Raw genomic sequence first — 24,089 nt, forward strand, 5'->3', positions numbered from 1 at the left:
TCACAGCTGAACCACAAGCGCTGTCAACAAGCAGCAAGATAGCCACGGCAGGAATAAACATCGTTTTGCTTCGGTTTGCCACCTAGCATGTATTCTTTCACACTACTACAAAAACAAAGTCCGATTTACACATCTAGGGGTTTATTTCATTTCATCCTTTTGTCTACTCAAGTATGTATATTTCTTCTAAATTCGCCAAAAGTAAGCATTCTACCATGTCATACCGCGTCCGTGATACAAAACATAACATGTGTGGTGTCCATAGACCTAAAAGAAAGGTGGTGTCGTTGGAAAGCTGTGTTTCTCCTGCATGACGTTATGCCATCCAAATATGGACACTTCCTTTGTATCCGCAAGCAATTGCGAAAGTTCAAAGAAGAGTGTAGACTGAGAATGCATTGGCTGTGTTTCAAGGCTGGTATCTCAAAATTAGTTTTTTGTAATTTTCCAACATCTTAGCCTATGTAGCACCTATACACCAACTTTCCAGTTATACACTTATCAGTATTCTGAAGATATTTATAGTTGGATATTTTATGTGAGAAGAAAAAAATTCCTACGGTGCATTTCTATTAGCAGTGTGTGAAATGAATGTCCCACACTGGGAATACTGCAGCTGAAGAAGACTTGAAGAAGAATCTGTCTATTCACATTTGTTTACCAGCCATTGTTGATTACATTTCTATATTAACATGTTGTATTAAAGAAAGGATAGAAAATAACTATTTGTATGTGCTGTAAAGTGGTTAGAAGAAATGAAATCGTAATCGGCTAAAATCGGTATTGGCAGGTCAAATTCTATGAAAAATCGGAAATCGGAATCGGCCAAAAAATTGCAATCGGTGCATCTCTATAGAATATACAGAAGCTATAAGGGCGACGAATGGCACATGTTACATGAAGTTATGGGATCGCAAAAAAATCTGTAATCTATGGCCGTCCATGGGCAGAGCGTTGATCACCAGCTCATTTCGTGTTTCTACTTCCGGGAATATGCCTGCCCCCTTGGGAAATAGCCTGGAAAAAGTGCTGCCATTTTTTCCTATGGAGGTCTTATGGGAGTCTGGCTGCAGTAGCCTACAATGCGTAACTCCGCCCATCTCCTTTTATGATCAATGGCCAAGTAGCCATCTTTCAGTGTCTCTTTTTTCTCACCTAAAACTAGCTTTGCATCTAGTAGGGCTGTTGGAACGAATTTCGGTATTCGAATATAATTCTAATTTGTAAAAAATGAATACTATTCGAATGTTAAAATTATAATTCGAATGTGTGTTTTTTTTTTTTAAAGTGTTGACTATATTTAGCAAATGACAGCTTTAGGTGCTGCTGAGAGCTCGTGAGAGCTCCCTCCTCCTTTTCTCAGCGCTTCGGTCAAGTGTTTATTGTTGCTATGTTGCCAAAACCGTCTGACAGTAAGGCCAGCACAAAGATCGTATAGTTAGGAAGATGAATCATAAAGGGGGTTTTCAATGGAATGAAATGGTGCCCACTTCCGCCTCCTATCTGGGCGTGATCAGTGACGAGTAATCGGTGTAGACCAGTGTAAAAGCAGCAGAAGCAGTGTGCCGTTGATATCAGGTGGCCTGCGCAATTAGCGGAGACAGGTCAGGTCAGGAGGGACAGGTCGTGAACAAAGTTATTTTTCTATGTATTTATCACGCTGGAAAATACGATTTCAATGTGGGAATGTTAGATAGACGTGTGCCTTGTAGAATATGGGTTCGTTACTTGCATTGCTGAATGTAGGGCTAAGGGAATGGTCATAATCCGAGATAAGGTTTATTTCTCCCGTTTGCCTCCTAAATGGGAGTGGCACGTCACAGGGAAACCGGAATTGACCCTCATACGAGTCGTCTCGCTTTATAAACCGTCTCTGGCCAGCACGTCTTTTTGGAATGTTTGCCTAATTGCTAGCTAACTAGCCAACTAGCCAACGAGCTAACCGAAATAGCAGCAGTCGCTCAGCAGTCGGCTTCAGACAACCTGGGACCACAACACGTCCACCTTTCACACTGCGAAATCCCCCTGAGCCCGTTATTTCTGTAACGTGAATGTAATGTTTCTCAGTCAGAAAAGGGCTATAATTGACTTAGCAAGACAGCTATCACGTAAAACAAGTCAACTACAATGTCATAATGGCAGTGGCATAGGCTAAGCCAGTTTTTACAGTGTGAGTAGATAGAAAAATAGTAAATATTAATAAGTCAAAATTGACCATTAAATATTCTAATATAACTCGAATTTAGAAAAATAATAATGAATGAAATTCGAATGGGATACTAGAGGAAGATTGACAGCCCTAGCATCTAGGCCTACATCTTTTAAAAATAATGTTTTCCAGATGCTTCAATACACACATTTTCTTTGTTGAAAGAAATAGCCTATACTATAATGTTTTTAAAAAAACATTTTTTTTAAGGAATACGCCACCCAAAAATGAAATTAAGTCTCGGTCTCGGTCACCCCCAGAGTTAGAACAGTGAAAAAAAAACGGTTAAAATCCGTCCGGGCATTCTCCTGCTTTGGGAGCAGCGTTTTTAGCTTTAGCTTAGCACAGTTGCTGTAAATGAAGGGTGTCAGTTAGCACGTCCTCCAGAAAAAGTGATTGAGACATCTACATTTTTTTCAAAATATATCTTGAGAGCCATGTGTTCAAACGAGTACAAATGCAAAATCGAACGAGGTAGGTAGGCGCCTATGACATACCGGGCGTTTAAAAGAGACATGCGTCTATTTGGGACATGCGTCTATTAAGCATGTGAGTAGGGTCCAGTTTAAATAACCAGGCTCTTGAGGCTCAACAAAATGAATATTGTGAACAACTGTGTTGGTTCAAGTTATGAACAAAACATGTTATACAATGAACAAATCTATAGTTCTATGTCATTGGTATTTTAAAACCATGGTTACGGCCCTGTCCTGGATCCATGAAATAGCTGGCCTTTAAAAATACATCTGCCTGCCACTATGTTAACCCTATGTGATAAATTCCCATAGGGTTGCATAGGGGGTCAAATACTTCCTTCCCCTAGCATTTAAGGAAAACATTTATTTATTTACGTTTACATTCATTTATTTAAATTTACATTCATTTATTTATTTATTTATTCACATTTCTTTTATTTATTTTTAATAAAACATTTTTTTTTTTTCAATCACAAAGACAATGAGTGTCCTTGGTGGTTTTATTTTTACTCATTTATTTAATTAAGGCATTAAGATCAATTGTCAAATGATGATTTTATATTCCTGTTTTATCATGGTATCAAATACATGTGCTCCCCACTGTATATATATATATTTTGACATTTTTGACGTTAGTCCATCATCTCTTAAAGTAGGCTAAACGCGTTCTGCATTTTAACACCGCAGCCCAGGCCCGGGTTGGCTAATCAGGAGATGCGGGAGGATCATTAACGTTTTGCGCCTTTCTGAATATTGTGAGCTTATTGTTTCTGAAGTCCATTTGCTGCGCTCTTGCGGCACTTCAGCGCAGCAGCCTGGGCTGTGCGGGCGTGGCCCCTTACTCGTAGTTTCCCAAATATTAACAAAGTAGAACTCACAAAACTGTTCGGAAGTCGCAAACAAGTCTATATTTGCAATAATCTACGGGAGTAAATTAACAACCCCTGGCTTCTCCAATTGAACAGCCTGACGACTATAGGCTATGCAGCAGGTACGTGTAGCGTAATAGGCTAATAATTAATTTTACTGTAAGGTAATAACCCCCGATATCAAAAGCCCTCAAAGCTAGCACTTGTAATTTCCCGATGATAATAAGTGTCCCACTCTGGCCCTGAGCTGCGCCGATGGTCACCATGAAAACTTGCAATGTCCATAGCCTAGGCCAATGGTTTTCAAACTGTGGTACGGGTACCACTGGTGGTACGCGGACTCTCTGTTGTGGTACTCTGGGAGTCTCCAAGATGTTTTCTTTCATGAAGACAAAATAATCACTCAAATTCTATAATTATATTGAAAATTGTTACATTTAAACTAGCTTTTATCTTTCTTGAAAAAACAAACAAACAATGCACAACAATATGTACTATGTAAAGTATATTTAAAATTGGCCTACGCTACCGTATTCTAATGCTGGTCATAATGGTGGAGAAGAGTCAATTGTTCTCTGAGGTGGTACTAATTGTGAAAAGTTTTAGAACCACTGGCCTACTGCTTTCACTTCCCCGTGTCGCGCATGCAACATGCACATGAAGAAAATTTACCATATCAGGCAATTAACAAAGAAGTCTTCACAATGACCTTTTAAATGTGAATCTTTATTAGCATATTTTACACAATTGGATATTTAGCAAACACATGTAGGCTATTTCCAGCTCTTAAAACTGACGAGGTCCAGATCTCAGTGGCCGCATAGCTGGCTACAGCCATGCCTAAGCCTTTAATAGCCATATAATAGGCTAGTTATGACATTAATAGCCTATTAATGACCTCATGTTGGAATGGCACGTTGTTTGAAAAAAAGTTGAATACCGCCACTGCGACCATGAAAGCAGAAAATGCCGGAGTGAAGGGACCTTTTCTATAAAGAGACATGCCTTCACTACGACAATTGGACATCTATGTCGGAGTGGGTCTATGTTGGAATGAATGGCGGATATCGGCAAATTTTAAGGTTCAGCTCAAAGTTCTAAAAAATTATAAATAGCCTAACTGGGGTAATAAAACAACAAATGCATATAAAACAAGAAAATGTTTAACCATTTACAGTATTTCAATGAGGAAAATGTGAAATAAATGACTTTTTATCTTCTGTGGTGGTGAAAAAGCCACGTCACGTCAACTACCCATATATAAGTTTAACCAAAGTCTTTAGCTGTTACCTAGCTAGGTAACATCACTAGTCGTTCGCATCCGCAACTGTTTCCTGTGCTAACATTAGCGAGCGAGTTTGGTTGATGGCCATATTTAATGATTTATTCTATGGCCGAAAGAATGTTTTTTAGGCACCACACACACACTATGACAATAAAACAATACACATATTTATATTAGGGCTGGGCGATATGGCAAAAAAATGTATCACGATTATTTTTCCCATATTGAACGATCTCGATTTTTAATCACAATTTTTTTTTACTTTTTGCGTTGGTTGCACCGGTGCGCCTAGCTTTTTTTTTAGGTGCACCAGCACAAAATTTAGGTGCACCCACATTTTTCATTGCATCGCCTTTAACGCCAAAAGGACACCTTTTATCGCACTCCTTTCATATAATGTGAATGATTTTTTAACAATAAGGCGTAGAAAAAGCTTGAAACACAATATAAGGAATATGTATATTCTTTATAAAGAATTATATATATACATACATATATATATATATTTATTTATATACTGTATATATATATTTATATATATTTTGGGCTTAACTGTATGTGTATATATTTATATATATATATATATATATACATGTATGTGTGTATATACAGTGAGGAGAAAATGTATTTGATACCATGCTAAAGTTGCCTAAAAAGAGGAATATAAAATCGTCATTTGACAATTGATCTTAATGTCTTAATTCAAAAATTGAGTAAAAATAAAACCGCTAAGTACGCCAATTTTCTTTGTGATGGAAGAATGTTTCGTAAATAAATAAATGTTCTTCCTAAATGCTAGGGGGAAGTAAGTATTTGACCCCCAATGTAACCCTATGGGAATTCAACACATAGGGTTAACATAGGGGCGGGCAGATTTTTATTTTTTAAGGCCAGCTATTTTATGGATTCAGGATATTATGCATCCTGATAAAGTTCCCTTGGCCGTTGGAATTAAGATAGCCCCACATCATTACATACCTTTCACCATAGCTAGAGATTGGCATGGTGCTTTTTCCAGTAGGCCTATTAGCCTGTTTGATGCTCATTGAGCTCAATGCAAATCAAACAGGCTAATAGGCCTACTGGAAAAAGCACCATGCCAATCTCTAGCTATGGTGAAGGGTATGTGATGATGTGGGGCTATTTTAATTTCAAAGGCCAAGGGAAATTTATCGGGATGCATAATATCCTAGATCCATGAAATAGCTGGCCTTTAAAAATAAAAATCTGCCTGCCCCTATGTTAACCCTATGTGTTAAATTCCCATAGGGTTACATAGGGGGTCAAATACTTCCTTCCCCTAGCATTTAAGGAAAACATTTATCTATTTACGATACATTCTTCAATCACAAAGAAAATTGGTGTCCTTGGCGGTTTGATTTGTACTAATTTTTTGAGTTAAGGCATTAAGATCAATTGTCAAATGATGATTTTATATTCCTGTTTTAGCAGGGTATCAAATACATGTGCTCCTCACTGTATATATATACACGTATATATATATATATATATATATATATATATATACGTGTATATATATACACACATACACTGTATAATGCTTTCTACATAGGCCTACTGAAATTTCGGATATTCATGACATTCATGACTATTCATATTACAACTCCGCCTCTATAATTCAGCTGTCGGCTTGAAGCCTCAAAATATTGTAAACAAAGTAACATAGCATTAGTTGGCTAGCTTATTATAGTCTACTGGTTGGACTGTTCAGTTTCCCCACGTGAGTTTCAAGGTAGGCCAACACTTTTTCTCCTTGGGACAGGCCCTTTTGAGTCTTGGAGCTGGAAAACATTGAGATGATCAGTCAACTTGAATGCAAGAGTTTTAATAAAAATTGTGCAGTATGCTATGATGCTAACCGGATTTTAATTATGATTTCGCTAGTCGTCTTCTATAGGCCTACGTCATTGATTTCACGATTGTCAAAGTACATGTCGAGGGGGGATGTTCATTAAGTGCGCCGCGCGCGAGAGATAGAGAGGGAGAGAGAGCGAGAGAAAGCGGTCCTAGGAGAGAGGGTTTACTTGATACAGTTTGGTAAAGTTGCACGCATAGTCTAGCCACGTTTACATGGCAACTCATGAAAGAAATATATGCTTTCACCCAAGCCGCGTCAGGCGCACCAGTGCGACCTAGAATTGTTTTCAGGCGCACTGTTGAAAATGTTGGGTGCATGCAGACAGTGCGGTGCCAGGAAAGCGGGTTGTGATGGTTGTCGTGCAATTTGCTGCAGCATGTTATCAGTGGTGGACGAAGTACATTGATTATGTACTTAAGTGAAAGTATAGATACCTTGTGTCAAATATGACTTGAGTAAAAGTGAAAGTACCCACTTTGAATTTTCACTTAAGTAGAAGTATAAAAGTATTTGCCTTCACATGTACTTAAGTATTACAAGTAAAAGTACTTCAATGAATTATGGTTCTAATGGCTTAATTATAATTATAATTTATCCTTTTCACATCAAAGCTCCTGCTAAATCAGCTTATATAAGGTGAAATACTAATGCCACTCTTCAAATAGTTTCTTACATTTGTCTATTTGCTTAGAAGCTATCTACAGTGGGGAGAACATGTATTTGATACCATGCTAAAGTTGCCTAAAAAGAGAAATATAAAATCATCATTTGACAATTGATCTTAATGCCTTAATTAAAAAAATGAGTAAAAATCAAACTGCAAACAAACAGATTGCCATGGTGCTTTTTCCAGTAGGCCTATTAGCCTGTTTGATTCTCATTGAGCTCAATGCAAATCAAACAGGCTAATAGGCCTATACTGGAAAAAGCACCATGCCAATCTCTAGCTGTGGTGAAGGGTATGATGACGTGGGGCTATTTTAATTCCAACGGCCAAGGGAACTTTATCAGGATGCATTTATCCTGGATCCATGAAATAGCTGTCCTTTGAAAATAAAAATCTACCTGCCCCTGTGTTAAATTCCCATAGGGTTACATAGGGGGTCAAATACTTCCTTCCCCCTAGCATTTATTAAGAACATTTATTTATTTATGTCCTTAGCCACCCCCCCCCCCCCCCCCCCCCAATTATGATAATAATGACAAAGTAATTTTGTTGTAGAAAATACATTTGTTAAGAACTATGATGCTGTTTGATTCATTTATAAATGGTACACTGTCACTTTAAGACTCTTGCCGGCTCCACTCAGTGGCTGCCCTTTATAAAGCGGAGATATCAGTTATCAATGCACTCTCTCCCTTTCATGCACGCTCACACGTTCCCTATTACGTTATGAGTAACGTTATGTACAAACACGCACATTAGATTTGCTGCAATAGAGATTTCAAAGAGTAGGCTTTCATCTCTATGTAACATTGATATTGACATTGTAAATGTACACGTTCTCTAAGAAGAGTGTTAGTTTGCAGGAATGTTAACCACAACGTCGTTGCTGGAAATAAAAAAAAATAAAAAAAATAGCGAAAAGCCAATGATAGCCTAAGTGCGTGGCGGGCCAGATCTAAACTAATGCATGCTCGGTGGGCCGCACTGAAGTGCGTGCAGGACGCAGTTTGGACACGTGATTCGTTTTGCCAAAATGGAACGAGAGGGTTTTCATAAACGTAACGGAGTAAAAGTACGAGTTTTCACTTAAAAATGTAGTGAAGTTAAAGTACAAAGTCTCACCAAATATAAATACTTAAGTAAAGTACAGATACCTCAATATGCTACTTAAGTATTGTAACGAATTACATGTACTTCGTTACTGTCCACCACTGCATGTTATGCACGTGATCGAGAAAGTATACCCACAGCTGATCACCGTGATCGAACTTAATTTGATCGCGATCACAAATCGAGATCGTATAATCGCCCAGCCCTAATTTATATTAAACCTTTCTATGAATAAACTAGATGAGAAGATTATGTGACGAATACGGCTGTTTAGGAGTCCGGAACTACCATTTTCATTCCATTGGCAAATCCCGATAATGCTTCATCTTGTTGAACTAAAGTATCTTTGTTAGTGATGTGACAGTATCCTTAATTAGTGGGCTTGCTGCAAGGCCGTTTATTTAAGACGCCTCTTCTCCTAGAGCGTTTGAGCAATCGATGCGGTTCAAACACTAAAAAATAAGGCCCGATCCGTTGTAGGTTGCTTGTTAATGTCGGATGGCTGCCTCTTGTCGTTTTTCCGGTATTCCTGTTTTTAGACCCTTGTAGTTCCGCCATGCTCCACCAGAGGCATTTCCCCATTGAAATGAATGGGGGACTGTTCAGGCGTTTACATCACTGCCCCCTGATGAGCAAGCCCACTCTTGCAGCTCCTCCACGGCAGCTCCTGCACACTTCTAGTTAACCTTACCTTGTGTCTGCTTTTACCGAATGTGAAAATGTGTCCTGTTCACTTTTGTGTTTACTGTTTCTTCAGCTTTGGCTCTGAAAGGAATTGACTATGACCAGAAAAACGTAAATCTCATAAAAGATGGTGGGCAACAGGTAGGGCACCGCTTAGTATCTACCTGAGAGTCAGTACTGTAGCACCACAAAATGTTACCATGGCAATGCCCAAAATGATAGTAATCACATGTTACTTTACTGTTCTTTCAGGTAACAGATCAATACAAAAAAGTGAACCCCATGCAGCAAGTACCTGCTTTGACCATTGATGACATGACATTGTCTCAGTCGGTAAGCTGCTCTCATGAATTAACACTGCTCTGTTGTGACTATTGACTCTTCCTTCTTATGAGATGATTATGATAACATTATTATGTATTACTCCCTCTACCTCTTTTGACCGCAGTGATTAAAAAAAAAAAATCCACTTGATTAAATTACAGGACCCTACGTTCACGACTTTTCCTAAATACGCGTCTTTTATCACCCAGTATTTTTACATGATCAAAAGCACACCGGTACAAGTTAGTTTAGAGCTATTTTGCTCTTACTAATGTGACAATACTGCCAGTCTCACGTTCGGCCATGTTTTTCCAGGCTGCTCTTCTCTTTTCTCACAGCAGATGTCGCAAGGGCTCACTCCTAAGTTTCCTGTCAGTCAGGCATGAGAATAATATTTTACCATAAACATATAGTTTAGCATTGCAAAAAAGCCACCGTTTTGCCCAATTAAGCAGATCTGGTATCTTGAGATTTTTTCTATGAGAAAATAACATGGGGATTTTCAATTATCACACCTGTTAAACTCTCGCGGGGATGATGGCATTGGAAATGCAGACGTTTTTCACTACACAGTTTTGTCCACTGCCGTCTAGTGGATACTGTGATCTTCGGTAGGTGAAGACAGCACACTTTGATCTTTGCTACCCCAGAGCTAACTTACAATACAACTTGCCATAGGCAGTTCGCTTCAATTAACTCCTTTTATGGGCAAAGATGGCAGCTTTGGATCCTTTTTGTAGGCAACTTCAGAGGTCTATGGGACGCGTAGAGTGTCCACCTGCAAACAATTACAGGTGGTGACGCAGATGAACACCGAGACCGGGCAATCGGGAGACCATGGCTGCGTTCAGACTGCCAGCCAAAATCCGATTTTTAGCCCATTCAGCTTTGTATCAGATGTCACCTTTGAAGTCTGAACAGTGACAGGTCACATGAAATCCGATTTTTGCGAAACGGTTGCAAACCACATCCAGGAGGTAGTTTCATATCGCATTCGTATCGGATATGGACAGATGCGTCTCAGTCTGAACAGCTCCTAACACTCAGATCGGATTTTACTGTCCACGACGTGACTTTACGTGCGTGACCGCCCACCTATTTCGAGTTGTGGAGCAACGTTACGGCTATGTCTTTTGACCATGTTATATTAAACGTGACTTAACGATACTCAATGCTAAATAGAGCATTATACAGTCTCTGCTCTGTTTCTATGGAAGTTGCAAGAATCCACATTGTTCTATTAAATGCCGTTAAATAATTAAATAGCCTTCCAACAGTTTGAAGCGGAGCTTCCCACTGATTAGTTTCGTTTTCTGTCGCGCAAATGCATGCATTCAATGAACACTCACCTAGTTGTATTTTTCTATGTTTAGTCACACTAATTAGCAAGTATTTTCTCCTGATGGCAGAAATGTTTGTTTTCGTTGCTACAGCAACCTGTCAGATCTGTTACTAATGTGACCCAGTCTGAACAGAGCCATATCCGATTTGGACACTTGCTAAAGGCAGTGTGAACAGTCAGCCCTAAAAATCGGATATGAGAAGGAATCAGATTTGAATCAGATTCGTCTGCAGTCTGAACGCGGCCCATGTGACAAACAGGAACACTGATATATGGCCATAAGATTGAGTGCAACATAAAATAATGATCGTTTTCATCTTATTAATGCCAAATTTTAACATCAATGAGTCCTTCTGTGTACTTGTAGAGACTTCCTGGTGGGTGTCATGGTAAGGCAGAGAATTCTGGGAGTTGTTCATCAACAAATACATTTTTGCCTTTTTTCTCCCATCTCAGGGGAAAAAGAGAGAATGATGCACGACCATCAAAAATATGACTGTTTCTAACAATATAAAGCTTAATGCAAATGGGTGAAATGCTCCTTTAAACGAAATGCAATTCCTAGAAATGCAATTCCAAGGAATTACCAGTGCATGAAAATGCAAAAATGTACATATAGATAATGTAGATATGGTTACTAAGGTGTAGCTAGGATGAACATGGTGGTTGCATAGTTTAATGAAAGTTCATAGTGTGAAGGTATTTAAAATTTGAATGTGGATAGCTTAAACGTTACACTTCTAACTTAACTAATGATTTTTAACAGGTATGTTAACAATGTTAACTATGCTAACAGTGATAATCAGATTGATTGGCTAACTTAGCATTTTTAACATAACTGCTAGAAATTATTAGCTAACAATGTTGAGAATGCTAACCAGGTTGATCAGCTAACTTTGCTAATGATTTCTAGCAGTTGTGTTAAATATGCTAACTATGCTAGCAATGTTAATGTTAACAATGCTAACCAGGTCGATTAGCTAAATTAGCTGATGATTTTTAGCAGTTATATTAAAAATGTTAACTATGCTAACTATGTTAACAATGCTAGCTAGGTTGACTCGCTGACTTAGCTGATGATTTCTAGCAGTTATGCTAAAAATGCTAACTATGCTAGCAATGTTAACTTTGTTAACAATGCTAACTAGGTTGACTCACTAACTTAGCTGATGATTTCTAGCAGTTATGCTAAAAATGCTAACTATGCTATCAATGTTCCTAGGTTGACTCCAGTCAACTACATGAAACCTCCATGTACCTAGCAACCAACATAGCAACCATTAAAATTAAGTGTTTATGACCGTTTCCATAGCAACCAACATGATTATACTGCAGTAACTTCTTGTTTCTTGATAGTGGCCACCATGGATACCCTAGCAACAAATGTTTCAAAATAAAAGTCCTCACTAGCAAGTTAGCTAGTTAGCATGGTTAGCATAGTTAGCATTTTTAGCATAACTGCAAAAAATCATCAACTAAGTTAGCTAATCAACCTGGTTAGCATTATTAGCAAATTTAACATTGTTAGCATAGTTAGCATTTTTAACATTACTGCTAGAAATCATCGGTTAAGTTAGCTAATCAACCTGGTACGCATTGTTAGTAAAGTTATCATTGCTATAGCATAATTAGCATTTTTAGCATAACTGCTAGAAATCATTACCTAAGTTAGCTAATCAACATTTTAACATGAATAGAAATCATTAGTTAAGTTAGAGCTGGAATGTTTCATCTTTAAACTGTCTACCTTCACACTATCAACTCTCTGTAAACTATGCAACCACCATGTTTACCCTAGCTACACCTTAGCAACCATATCTACATTATATATCTATTTTTGCATTTTCATGCACTGGTAATTCCTTGGAATTGCATTTCTAGTTATTATTACAGTGCATGAAAATGCACTGTACTGTTATTCCAAGTCTTCTTATTATTATAGTGCATGAAAATGCACTATACTGTTCTTCCAAAGTATTCTTATTATTATTATTCCACTACTTCTAACGCACGCAATTCAGCTTGAACCATTTAACGTAGAAACTTCATTCAAACGTTGTTGCGTAGGTCTCGCTTATGCCAGGTGTGCTTTGTATTTTTCAACTTTGTAACTTTTATACTTTTTAAACTATTAGTTAAAAACTTTTACAATTTCCCCATAGACTTAACATTGCTCATTATGACATCACGGCAGCAATTAGAATGTTACGCCAGGTGGCCAGTCCAGGTGCAGCAGCTCTCTCTCTCTCTCTCAGGCACACTGGCTCTCTTGAGACTACATTTTCTGTTCCCTGTATGAACTGTATCAACATAAGTCTTCCTAATTCCATCCAACTTTCTATCCATTCATCTTCTTCAAACCATTCACTCATCCACCCATTCTAAACAGTCTGCCTATCAACATCAATTAGACGATCTTCATTCAACTTTTAAACAATCTACTCTGTCTCAGGCTGGCTCTCTTAAGACTAGCCAGTTAAATTGATTACACCTGTATCTGTATCCACTACTCTCAGTAGAGAGCTGTGTCTCTCCATTCTACAAGAATATAAGGCACATTCCATCCAACATTCTATCCATTCATCTTCTTCAGACCATTCACTCATCCACCCATTAAACTGTCTATCAACATCTATTAAACAATCTGTCTATCAACATCCATTAAACTCTCTGTCTATCAACATTAATTAGACTATCTACATTCAACTTTTAAATTATTTACTCTGTCTCAGGCTTTAAGAGTACACTCTGTCTCTCTGAAGACTAGCCAGTTAAATTGATTACACCTGTATCAACTACTCTCAGAGAGCTGTATCAGTGTCTCTCTTAACAAGAATATAAGGCACATTCCATCCAACCTTCTATCCATTCATCTTCTTCAGACCATTCACTCATCCACCCATTAAACTGTCAATCAATATCTATTAAACAATCTGCCTATCAACATCCATTAAACATTCTGTCTATCAACATTAATTAGACTATCTACATACAACTTTTAAAGTATTTACTGTGGGTCCCTCTCAAGCAGCGTTTATATGTCCTCCCTCGCTCCTCGATCCTCAATGATCTACATAAAGAAAGATAGAAGAAGGGCTAGACTATCCCATTGTTGCCGCTCCATCATTCTTTATGTAGATCAGTGAGGAGCGAGAGAGGACGCATAAACGCTATATGAGGGGCACCTTCTGTCTCAGGCTTTAAGCATACAATCTCATTAAGACTACAGATCCTGTTTCACTACTTCCTCTGTCCACAACTGTTTCAAAATAAAGGTCCTCACTGCAATAATACATTATTAAATCATTTAACCACTGAAACTACTCAATTATTGAACTGTTCAACCATTCCAACTGTCAGTTATCATCCACTATGCCTCCAGTCAACTACATGAAACCTCCATGTACCTAGCAACCAACATAGCAACCATTAAAATTAAGCGTTTATGACCGTTTCCATAGCAACCAACATGATTATACTGCAGTAACTTCTTGTTTCCTGATAGTGGCCACCATGGATACCCTAGCAACAAATGTTTCAAAATAAAAGTCCTCACTAGCAAGTTAGCTAGTTAGCATGGTTAGCATTGTTAGCATAGTTAGCATTTTTAGCATAACTGCAAAAAATCATCAACTAAGTTAGCTAATCAACCTGGTTAGCATTGTTAGCAAATTTAGCATTGTTAGCATAGTTAGCATTTTTAACATTACTGCTAGAAATCATCGGTTAAGTTAGCTAATCAACCTGGTTAGCATTGTTAGTAAAGTTAACATTGCTAGCATAATAAGCATTTTTAGCGTAACTGCTAGAAATCATTAGCTAAGTTAGCTAATCAACATTTTAACATGAATAGAAATCATTAGTTAAGTTAGAACTGGAATGTTTCATCTTTAAACTGTCTACCTTCACACTATCAACTCTCTGTAAACTATGCAACCACCATGTTTACCATAGCTACACCTTAGTAACCATATCTACATTATCTATCTATTTTTGCATTTTCATGCACTGGTAATTCCTTGGAATTGCATTTCTAGTTATTATTAAACTTCTTCTTCTAACGCTCGCAATTCAGCTTCAACCGTTTAACGTAGAAACTTCATTCAAACTTTGTTGCGTAGGTCTTGCTTATGCCATATGTGCTTTATATTTTTCAACTTTGTAACTTTTATACTTTTTAAACTATTAGTTAAAAACTATCACCATTTCCCCCATAGACTTAACATTGCTCATTATGACATCACGGCAGCAATTAGAATGTTACCCCAGCTGGTCAGCCACCTGGCACCAACTGTCAGTTTCTCTCAGGCTCCTCTCTGAAGACTACATATTCTGTTCCCCTGTATCCTCTGCGCACAACAGTATCAAAATAAGTCCTCTTAATTCCATCCAACTTTATATCCATTCATCTTCTTCAAACCATTCACTCATCCACCCATTCTAAACAGTCTGCCTATCAACAACATCAATTAGACGCTCTACATTGAACTTTTAAACAATCTACTCTGTCTCAGGCTGGCTCTCTTAAGACTAGCCAGTTAAATTGATTACACCTGTATCTGTATCCACTACTCTCAGTAGAGAGCTGTGTCTCTCCATTCTACAAGAATATAAGGCACATTCCATCTAACATTCTATCCATTCATCTTCTTCAGACCATTCACTCATCCACCCATTAAACTGTCTATCAACATCTATTAAACAATCTGTCTATCAACATCCATTAAACTCTCTGTCTATCAACATTAATTAGACTATCTACATTCAACTTTTAAATTATTTACTCTGTCTCAGGCTTTAAGAGTAGCCTACTCTGGCTCTCTTAAGACTAGCCAGTTAAATTGATTACACCTGTGTCAACTACTCTCAGAGAGCTGTATCAGTGTCTCTCTTAACAAGAATATAAGGCACATTCCATCCAACCTTCTATCCATTCATCTTCTTCAGACCATTCACTCATCCACCCATTAAACTGTCAATCAATATCTATTAAACAATCTGCCTATCAACATCCATTAAACATTCTGTCTATCAACATTAATTAGACTATCTACATACTATCTACATACAACAAGTATTTACTGTGGGTCCCTCTCAAGCAGCGTTTATATGTCCTCCCTCGCTCCTCGATCCTCAATGATCTACATAAAGAAAGATAGAAGAAGGGCTAGACTATCCCATTGTTGCCGCTCCATCATTCTTTATGTAGATCAGTGAGGAGCGAGAGAGGACGCGTAAACGCTATGAGAGGCACCTTCTGTCTCAAGCTTTAAGCATACAATCTCATTAAGACTACAGATCCTGTTTCACTACTTCCTCTGTCCACAACTGTTTCAAAATAAAGGTCCTCACTGCAATAATACACTATTAAATCATTTAACCATTGAAACTACTCAACTATTGAACTGTTCAACCATTCCAACTGTCAGTTATCATCCACTATGCCTCCAGTCAACTACATGAAACCTCCATGTACCTAGCAACCAACGTAGCAACCATTAAAATGAAGTGTTTATGACTGTTTCCATAGCAACCAACATAATTTAACTGCAGTAACTTCTTGTTTCCTGATAGTGGCCACCATGGATACCCTAGCAACAAATGTTTCAAAATAAAAGTCCTCACTAGCAAGTTAGCTAGTTAGCATGGTTAGCATAGTTAGCATTGTTAGCATTTTTAGCATAACTGCAAAAAATCATCAACCAAGTTAGCTAATCAACCTGGTTAGCATTGTTAGCAAATTTAGCATTGTTAGCATAGTTAGCATTTTTAGCATTACTGCTAGAAATCATCGGTTAAGTTAGCTAATCAACCTGGTTAGCATTGTTAGTAAAGTTAGCATTGCTAGCATAATTAGCATTTTTAGCGTAACTGCTAGAAATCATTAGCTAAGTTAGCTAATCAACATTTTAACATGAATAGAAATCATTAGTTAAGTTAGAACTGGAATGTTTAATCTTTAAACTGTCTACCTTCACACTATCAACGCTCTGTAAACTATGCAACCACCATGTTTACCCTAGCTACACCTTAGTAACCATATCTACATTATCTATCTATTTTTGCATTTTCATGCACTGGTAATTCCTTGGAATTGCATTTCTAGTTCTTCTTCTAACGCACACAATTCAGCTTCAACCGCTTAACGTAGAAACTCCATTCAAATTTTGTCGCGTAGGTCTTACTTACGCGATGTGGGCTTTGTATTTTTCAACTTTGTAACTTTTATACTTTTTAAACTATTAGTTAAAAACTATTACAATTTCCCCCATAGACTTAACATTGCTCATTATGACATCACGGCAACAATTAGAATCTTACGCCAGGTGGCCAGTCCAGGTGCAGCAGCTCTCTCTCTCTCTCTCAGACTTTTAACATACACTGGCTCTCTTGAGACTACATTTTCTGTTCCCCTGTATCAACTGTAGTCTTCCTAATTCCATCCAACTTTCTATCCATTCATCTTCTTCAAACCATTCACTCATCCACCTATTCTAAACAGTCTGCCTATCAACATCAATTAGACGATCTACATTCAACTTTTAAACAATCTACTCTGTCTCAGGCTTTAAGCACACTCTGGCTCGTTTAAGACTAGCCAGTTAAATTGATTACACCTGTATCTGTATCCACTACTCTCAGTAGAGAGCTGTGTCTCTCCACTCTACAAGAATATAAGGCACATTCCATCCAACTTTCTATCCATTCATCTTCTTCAGACCATTCACTCATCCACCCATTAAACTGTCTATCAACATCTATTAAACAATCTGCCTATCAACATCCATTAAACTCTCTGTCTATCAACATTAATTAGACTATCTACATTCAACTTTTAAATTATTTACTCTGTCTCAGGCTTTAAGCATATACACTCTGGCTCTCTTAAGACTAGCCAGTTAAATTGATTACACCTGTATCAACTACTCTCAGAGAGCTGTATCAGTGTCTCTCTTAACAAGAATATAAGGCACATTCCATCCAACCTTCTATCCATTCATCTTCTTCAGACCATTCACTCATCCACCATTAAACTGTCAATCAATATCTTAAACAAACTGCCTATCAACATCCATTAAACATTCTGTCTATCAACATTAATTAGACTATCTACATACAACTTTTAAAGTATTTACTGTGGGTCCCTCTCAAGCAGCGTTTATATGTCCTCCCTCGCTCCTCGATCCTCAATGATCTACATAAAGAAAGATAGAAGAAGGGCTAGACTACCCCATTGTTGCCGCTGCATCATTCTTTATGTAGATCAGTGAGGAGCGAGAGAGGACGCGTAAACGCTATATGAGAGGCACCTTCTGTCTCAGGCTTTAAGCATACAATCTCATTAAGACTACAGATCCTGTTTCACTACTTCCTCTGTCCACAACTGTTTCAAAATAAAGGTCCTCACTGCTATAATACACTATTAAATCATTTAACCATTGTAACTACGCAACTATTTAACTGTTCAACCATTCCAACTGTCAGTTATCAACTATGCCTCCAGTCAACTACACGAAACCTCCATGTACCTAGCAATCAATATAGCAACCATTAAAATTAAGCGTTTATGACTGTTTCCATAGCAACCAACATGATTATACTGCAGTAACTTCTTGTTTCCTGATAGTGGCCACCATGGATACCCTAGCAACAAATGTTTCAAAATAAAAGTCCTCACTAGCAAGTTAGCTAGTTAGCATGGTAAGCATTGTTAGCATAGTTAGCATTTTTAGCATAACTACAAAAAAACATCTAACTAAGTTAGCTAATCAACCTGGTTAGCATTGTAAGCAATTTTAATGTTGTTAGCATAGTAAGCATTTTTAACATTATTGCTAGAAATCATCAGTTAAGTTAGCTAATCAACCTGGTTAGCATTGTTAGTTTAAGTTAGCATTGTTACCATAGTTAGCATTGCTAGCATAGTTAACATTTTTAGCATAACTCCTAGAAATCATTAGCTAAGTTAGCTAATCAACCTGGTTAACACTGTGAGCATAGTTAGCATAGTTAACATTTTTACCATTACTGCATGAAATCAGTAGCTAAGTTAACCAATCAACCTGGTTATCATTGTTACCATAGTTAACATTTTAACATGAATAGAAATCATTAGTTAAGTTAGAACTGGAATGTTTCAACTTTAAACTGTCTACCTTCACACTATCAACTCTCTGTAAACTATGCAGCCACCATATTTACCCTAGCTACACCTTAGTAACCATATCTACATTATCTATCTATTTTTGCATTTCATGCAATGGTAATTCCTTGGAATTGCATTTTTAGTTATTATTCTGCTTACCAAATTATTTTTTTCTATTCAGCTTGAACCGTTTAACCTAGAAACTTCATTCAAACGTTGCAACGTAGGTATTCAATAGGAGAAGGCTGCTATGTATTTTTCAACTTTGTAACTTTTATACTTTTTAAACTATAAATTAAAAACTATTTAAAAATTTCCCATAGACTTAACATTGGCCTCTATGACATCACAAACGGGTCGTTAAGTAATTAGAATCCTATCCCAGGTGTTCATAGCCACCTGCAGCAGCCCCCTCTCTCTCAGGCTTTAAGCATACAATCTCTCTGTGAAGACTACATATCCTGTTAAACTGTTTCCTCTTTCCACAACCGTTTCAAAATAAAAGTCCTCACTGCAATAATACACTATTAAATCATTTAACCATTGAAACTACTTAACTATTTAACTGTTCAACCATTCCAACTGTCAGTTATCATCAACTATGCCTCCAGTCAACTACAGGAGACCTTCATGTACCTAGCAACCAACATAGCAACCATCAAAATTAAGCGTTTATGACCGTTTCCATAGCAACCAACATGATTTTACTACAGTAACTTCTTTATTCCTGATAGTGGCAGCCATGGATACCCTATCAACAAATGTTTCAAAATAGAAGTCCTCAGTAGCAAGTTAGCTAGTTAGCATGGTTAGCATAGTTAGCATTTTTAGCATAACTGCTAAAAATGATTAGCTAAGTTAGCTAATCAACCTGGTTAGCATTGTTAGCATAGTTAGCATTACTGCTAAAAAGGATTAGCTAAGTTAGCCAATCAACGTGGTTAGCATTGTTAGCATAGTTAGCATTGTTAACATAGTTAGCATTTTTAACATTACTGTTAGAAATCATCAGCTAAGTTAGCTTATTAACCTGGTTAGCATTGTTAGCATAGTTAACATTTTAGAATACCTGTTAGAAATCATTAGTTAAGTTAGAACAGGAATGTTTAAGCTTTAAAATGTCTACCTTAACACTATCAACTCTCTTTAAACTATGCAACCACCATGTTTACCCTAGCTACACCTTAGTAACCATATCTACATTATCTATCTATAATTTTTTTTGCATTTTCATGCACTGGTAATTCCTTGGAATTGCATTTCTAGTTTATGTTAAAGCTTCAATTACCTTTATTGCAAAGTTATGAGTTATGATTCATGATGGGTCTTATGAAAGAATGTCCCATAAGCCAGCATTGATTATCTGGGCACCAATGGTTGGAAATTTTGTTTCCCCTAGTTGGCCATCATCCAGTATATTGAGGAAACACGCCCTGGACCTCATCTTCTTCCACCTGACCCCAAAAAGCGTGCCCAGGTGCGCATGATCTGCGACATCATTGCTTCTGGAATCCAGCCATTGCAGGTCAGCCTCAATTAGCGGTCCAAGCAACGAAGCTGCAGAACCTTACTTCTTTTATTCTCATTATTAGGGTCCATGCAAAATGGATTTTTTGTTTTTGCAATAGTAATGATCACATGGAGGATTTCTTTCAAGCACCGGCAGTGGACACTAATGGATTAATTATTTAGACTTGAAATTCAACTACCAAGACTGAGAGAAAGAAACAATAATTTTTTCCTGAATACATGTTATCATGTAAATATCAGACATAGCATCTAATGACATCCAATTTTTGCCTGTTGATGTTGAAATTATAACTTATCGTCCATACAAGTAGTATAATCTATTCTAAAACTGATAGTTCAGGTCGTTGATTATGACGGGCTGAACCGTGTTCGATGCCGTTGTAAAACCCAACACAAACATACACCTTGACTGCATTTTGTTCTGTAGTAATGTCTGTAGGTGTTCCAATACTTATGACACCTGTGGTAAGGAAAACATTTATTTATTTATGATACGTTATTCGGTAACACTTTACATTACAGATCAGTAATAAGTGGGTAATGTTATGGTAATATATATGCAAGTTCATGGTAATAATATTTTTAAACCACATATTACAAATAATTAATGTGTAATTTCTAGACAATTACTGTGTAATTACCATACAACAACAATGCAAATAACTTGGGTAAAATAAAATGGTAATAACTGCTGTAAATATGTACTTACCGAAGCAATACATATTTAGGATTTACTTATTGTGACATAATATTTCTGTAATTATACCAACATTATGGTGCTATGAAGGACTAAATTACATAGTAACTTCTAAGTGTTATGGCACAATTACACAATCGTCAACGTTTTTGTGGTAGTCAGTTTGATGGTAAAATGTGACCTGTTATCTGTTATTATGATGAAATAAATAAGGTAATTTCACAATAACTATATGGTATCAGGGCTGTAAAATACTGTGTTGTCTTTTCGAAAGGATTTTAACAACTCCCCACAGTACAGAAAACCTTTCGAAAAGACAAAACAGTATTTTACAGCCCTGATACCATATAGTTATTGTGAAATTACCTCATTTATTTCATCATAACAACAGATAACAGGTCACATATTATGTCACAATAAGTAAATCCTAAATATCTATTGCTTCAGTAAGTACATATTTACAGCAGTTATTACCATTTTATTTTACCCTTAACCCTCTAACCGCCCAAGGCGCCGTACGGCGACAAGCAACATCACTGATTAAAACAGACGGTAGATCCGAGTAGGGTGACAAATCGCCTTTGTACTCTCCACCACTAGTTGGCAGACATCCAGAGCTTCGATTCAAGCCCAAATTCGAGTAAAAAAGTTTTCAGGAAGTGCCTGTATTACTCGCGAGAAACAAAAAAAAAAGACGCATTTCCTGTTTATAACGCGGAAGTGAAATGCGCGATCGCTATGCACAAATTGAAGCAGAAAAACGGCAAATGTTAAAAAACAAAGTCGTGTGTTATGAAGTCTTGGGTCTGCCATTCACCTACTCATGATTCTGAAGGAGAATATCTGCCTTTTGGAGATTATGATCGGTCGTTCATTGGCAGTGACAGTCAAGATGCGTCTGTGAATGGAGGTGGGTCTTTGCGTGTGTACATCAATGTTTACCTGCAGCAATGTTGACCAAAGGGTTCAAATAAGCATGGTGTGCTTGGTGCCAGTGATAATCATGATGATAGTATCTGTAATTGACATGGTACAGACAGCAGGTCTAGTAAAAATAGAGCTCTGAAGAACTACAAAGTCATCCGCGATAGGAACTGATTTGACCAGGCTACTTTATTATATAGTAACATAGGGATTGTGATAATACTAATAGTTTACTATTATTGGTTTACATGTGGCTGTGGTCCTGTTTATTTGTTATGTCGGAGAAATGACAAAAATCAAAGTAAAACTGCTCAAATGTGTTCAACAATCAGTATTTACTGATATGTGCATAATTTGACGCTATTGCCATCCTGTGACGTCATAATATGCAAATTAGATGAGTAAATTTACTCCCTTTATAAACTTTAGTTCATACTCAATGATTTTCACATTTACAGTAGGACTTTATCTCTGACCACTTTCAAGCCATGGCCTTTTGAATTTTGTATGCAAAAATCCAAAAAAACCCGGGCGGTTAGAGGGTTAAACCCAAGTTATTTGCATTGTTGTTGTATGGTAATTGCACAGTAATTGTCTAGAAATTACACATTAATTATTTGTAATATGTGGTTTAAAAATATTATTACCATGAAATGTTATACATATTACCATAACATTACCCACTTATTACCGATTTGTAATGTAAAGTGTTACCCGTTAGGTATTCATTCACAGAGAAAATTGGTGTCCTTAAAGGTTGGGTATTTCCTCATGTTTTTTATTTAAGGCATTAAGATCAATTTCCAAAAGCTGATTTTATATAGTCAACTTTAGCATTGTGTTCCAACACTTTTGGATGGGACTGTATGTAGCAGGGTAGGCTATTTGGAAAACATTTCCCCTCCTTCATTTTTGAAAATAATTCCTTCTAACTGTTCTACAAACATGCAATGAACAGCTAGGGAAGGGTGTCCTTAACTCAACGAGCAAACAGACATAAGGCAAATAGGAACAACGTCACGCAGACATGCTGTTTTACTGTTTGAAAGTGAAAGTGAAACCAGAGTTTTCCCACACATCCATGTTGGCCTAAGTTTTCAGTAATAATTCGTTTTCCGAATTAATCATTGTTTTCTCCATTTTTATACATGCTAAATGAAAGGGCAAACTCAATTTCATTGGTCTGGAGAGATCTGTAAGGCGCATTCAAGTATGGTGCAAAATGTGCATAAATGTATAAACAATAACATACCAATCAATAGGCACACAGCTTATAACTATCAGCAATGCAAATAACAAAAGACCAATAGGTTTACCCTGACTCTACATTGTACTGCACAATGCAATATTCTGGACAGACAAATATTGCAGTAGCCTACTGCGGGGAATAAACGCAGTTTCCCTGTCACAATGCAGTTCGTTGTACAGTAAGGGTCTGATAGGGCCTAGATGATGAGCACATTTATTATGGCCATGTGTGAATTGCTATCGATAACGATTAAATAGTAAACAATTAACAGAGGTGGACATCTCAGGTTCAGAAAGTTAGGCTGCGTTCAGACTGCCAGCCAAAATTCGATTTTTAGCCCATTCAGATTTGAATCGGATATCACTTTTGAAGTCTGAATAGTGGCAGGTCACATGAAATCCGATTTTTGCAAACGGTTGCAAACCACATCCAGGAGGTAGTTTCATATCGCATTCGTATCGTATATGGACAGATGCGTCTCAGTCTGAACAGCTCCCAACACTCAGATCGGATTTGACTGTCCATGACGTGACTTTACGTGCGTGACCGCCCACCTATTTCGAGTTGTGGAGCAACGTTACGGCTATGTCTTTTGACCATGTTATGTTAAACGTGACTTAACAATACTCAATGCTAAATAGAGCATTATACAGTCTCTGCTCTGTTTCTATGGAAGTTGCAAGAATCCAATTTGTTCT

At 37.3% G+C, this 24,089-nt stretch overlaps 1 protein-coding gene across 1 annotated transcript in view; it reads left to right on the forward strand.

Annotated features, from left to right (window-relative positions):
- gstz1 (glutathione S-transferase zeta 1) overlaps positions 1–24,089 on the forward strand; it is a 68,347-nt gene that overhangs the window by 15,484 nt on the left and 28,774 nt on the right. Inside the window, exons 3-5 of the mRNA XM_062537371.1 lie at positions 9,253–9,320; positions 9,432–9,512; positions 20,391–20,516. Of these exons, the coding sequence (XP_062393355.1) occupies positions 9,253–9,320; positions 9,432–9,512; positions 20,391–20,516 (275 nt within the window). The remainder of the gene's footprint in view (positions 1–9,252; positions 9,321–9,431; positions 9,513–20,390; positions 20,517–24,089) is intronic.

Source organism: Sardina pilchardus, chromosome 5, assembly GCF_963854185.1.
Source record: "Sardina pilchardus chromosome 5, fSarPil1.1, whole genome shotgun sequence".
NCBI classification, from domain to species: domain Eukaryota; kingdom Metazoa; phylum Chordata; class Actinopteri; order Clupeiformes; family Clupeidae; genus Sardina; species Sardina pilchardus.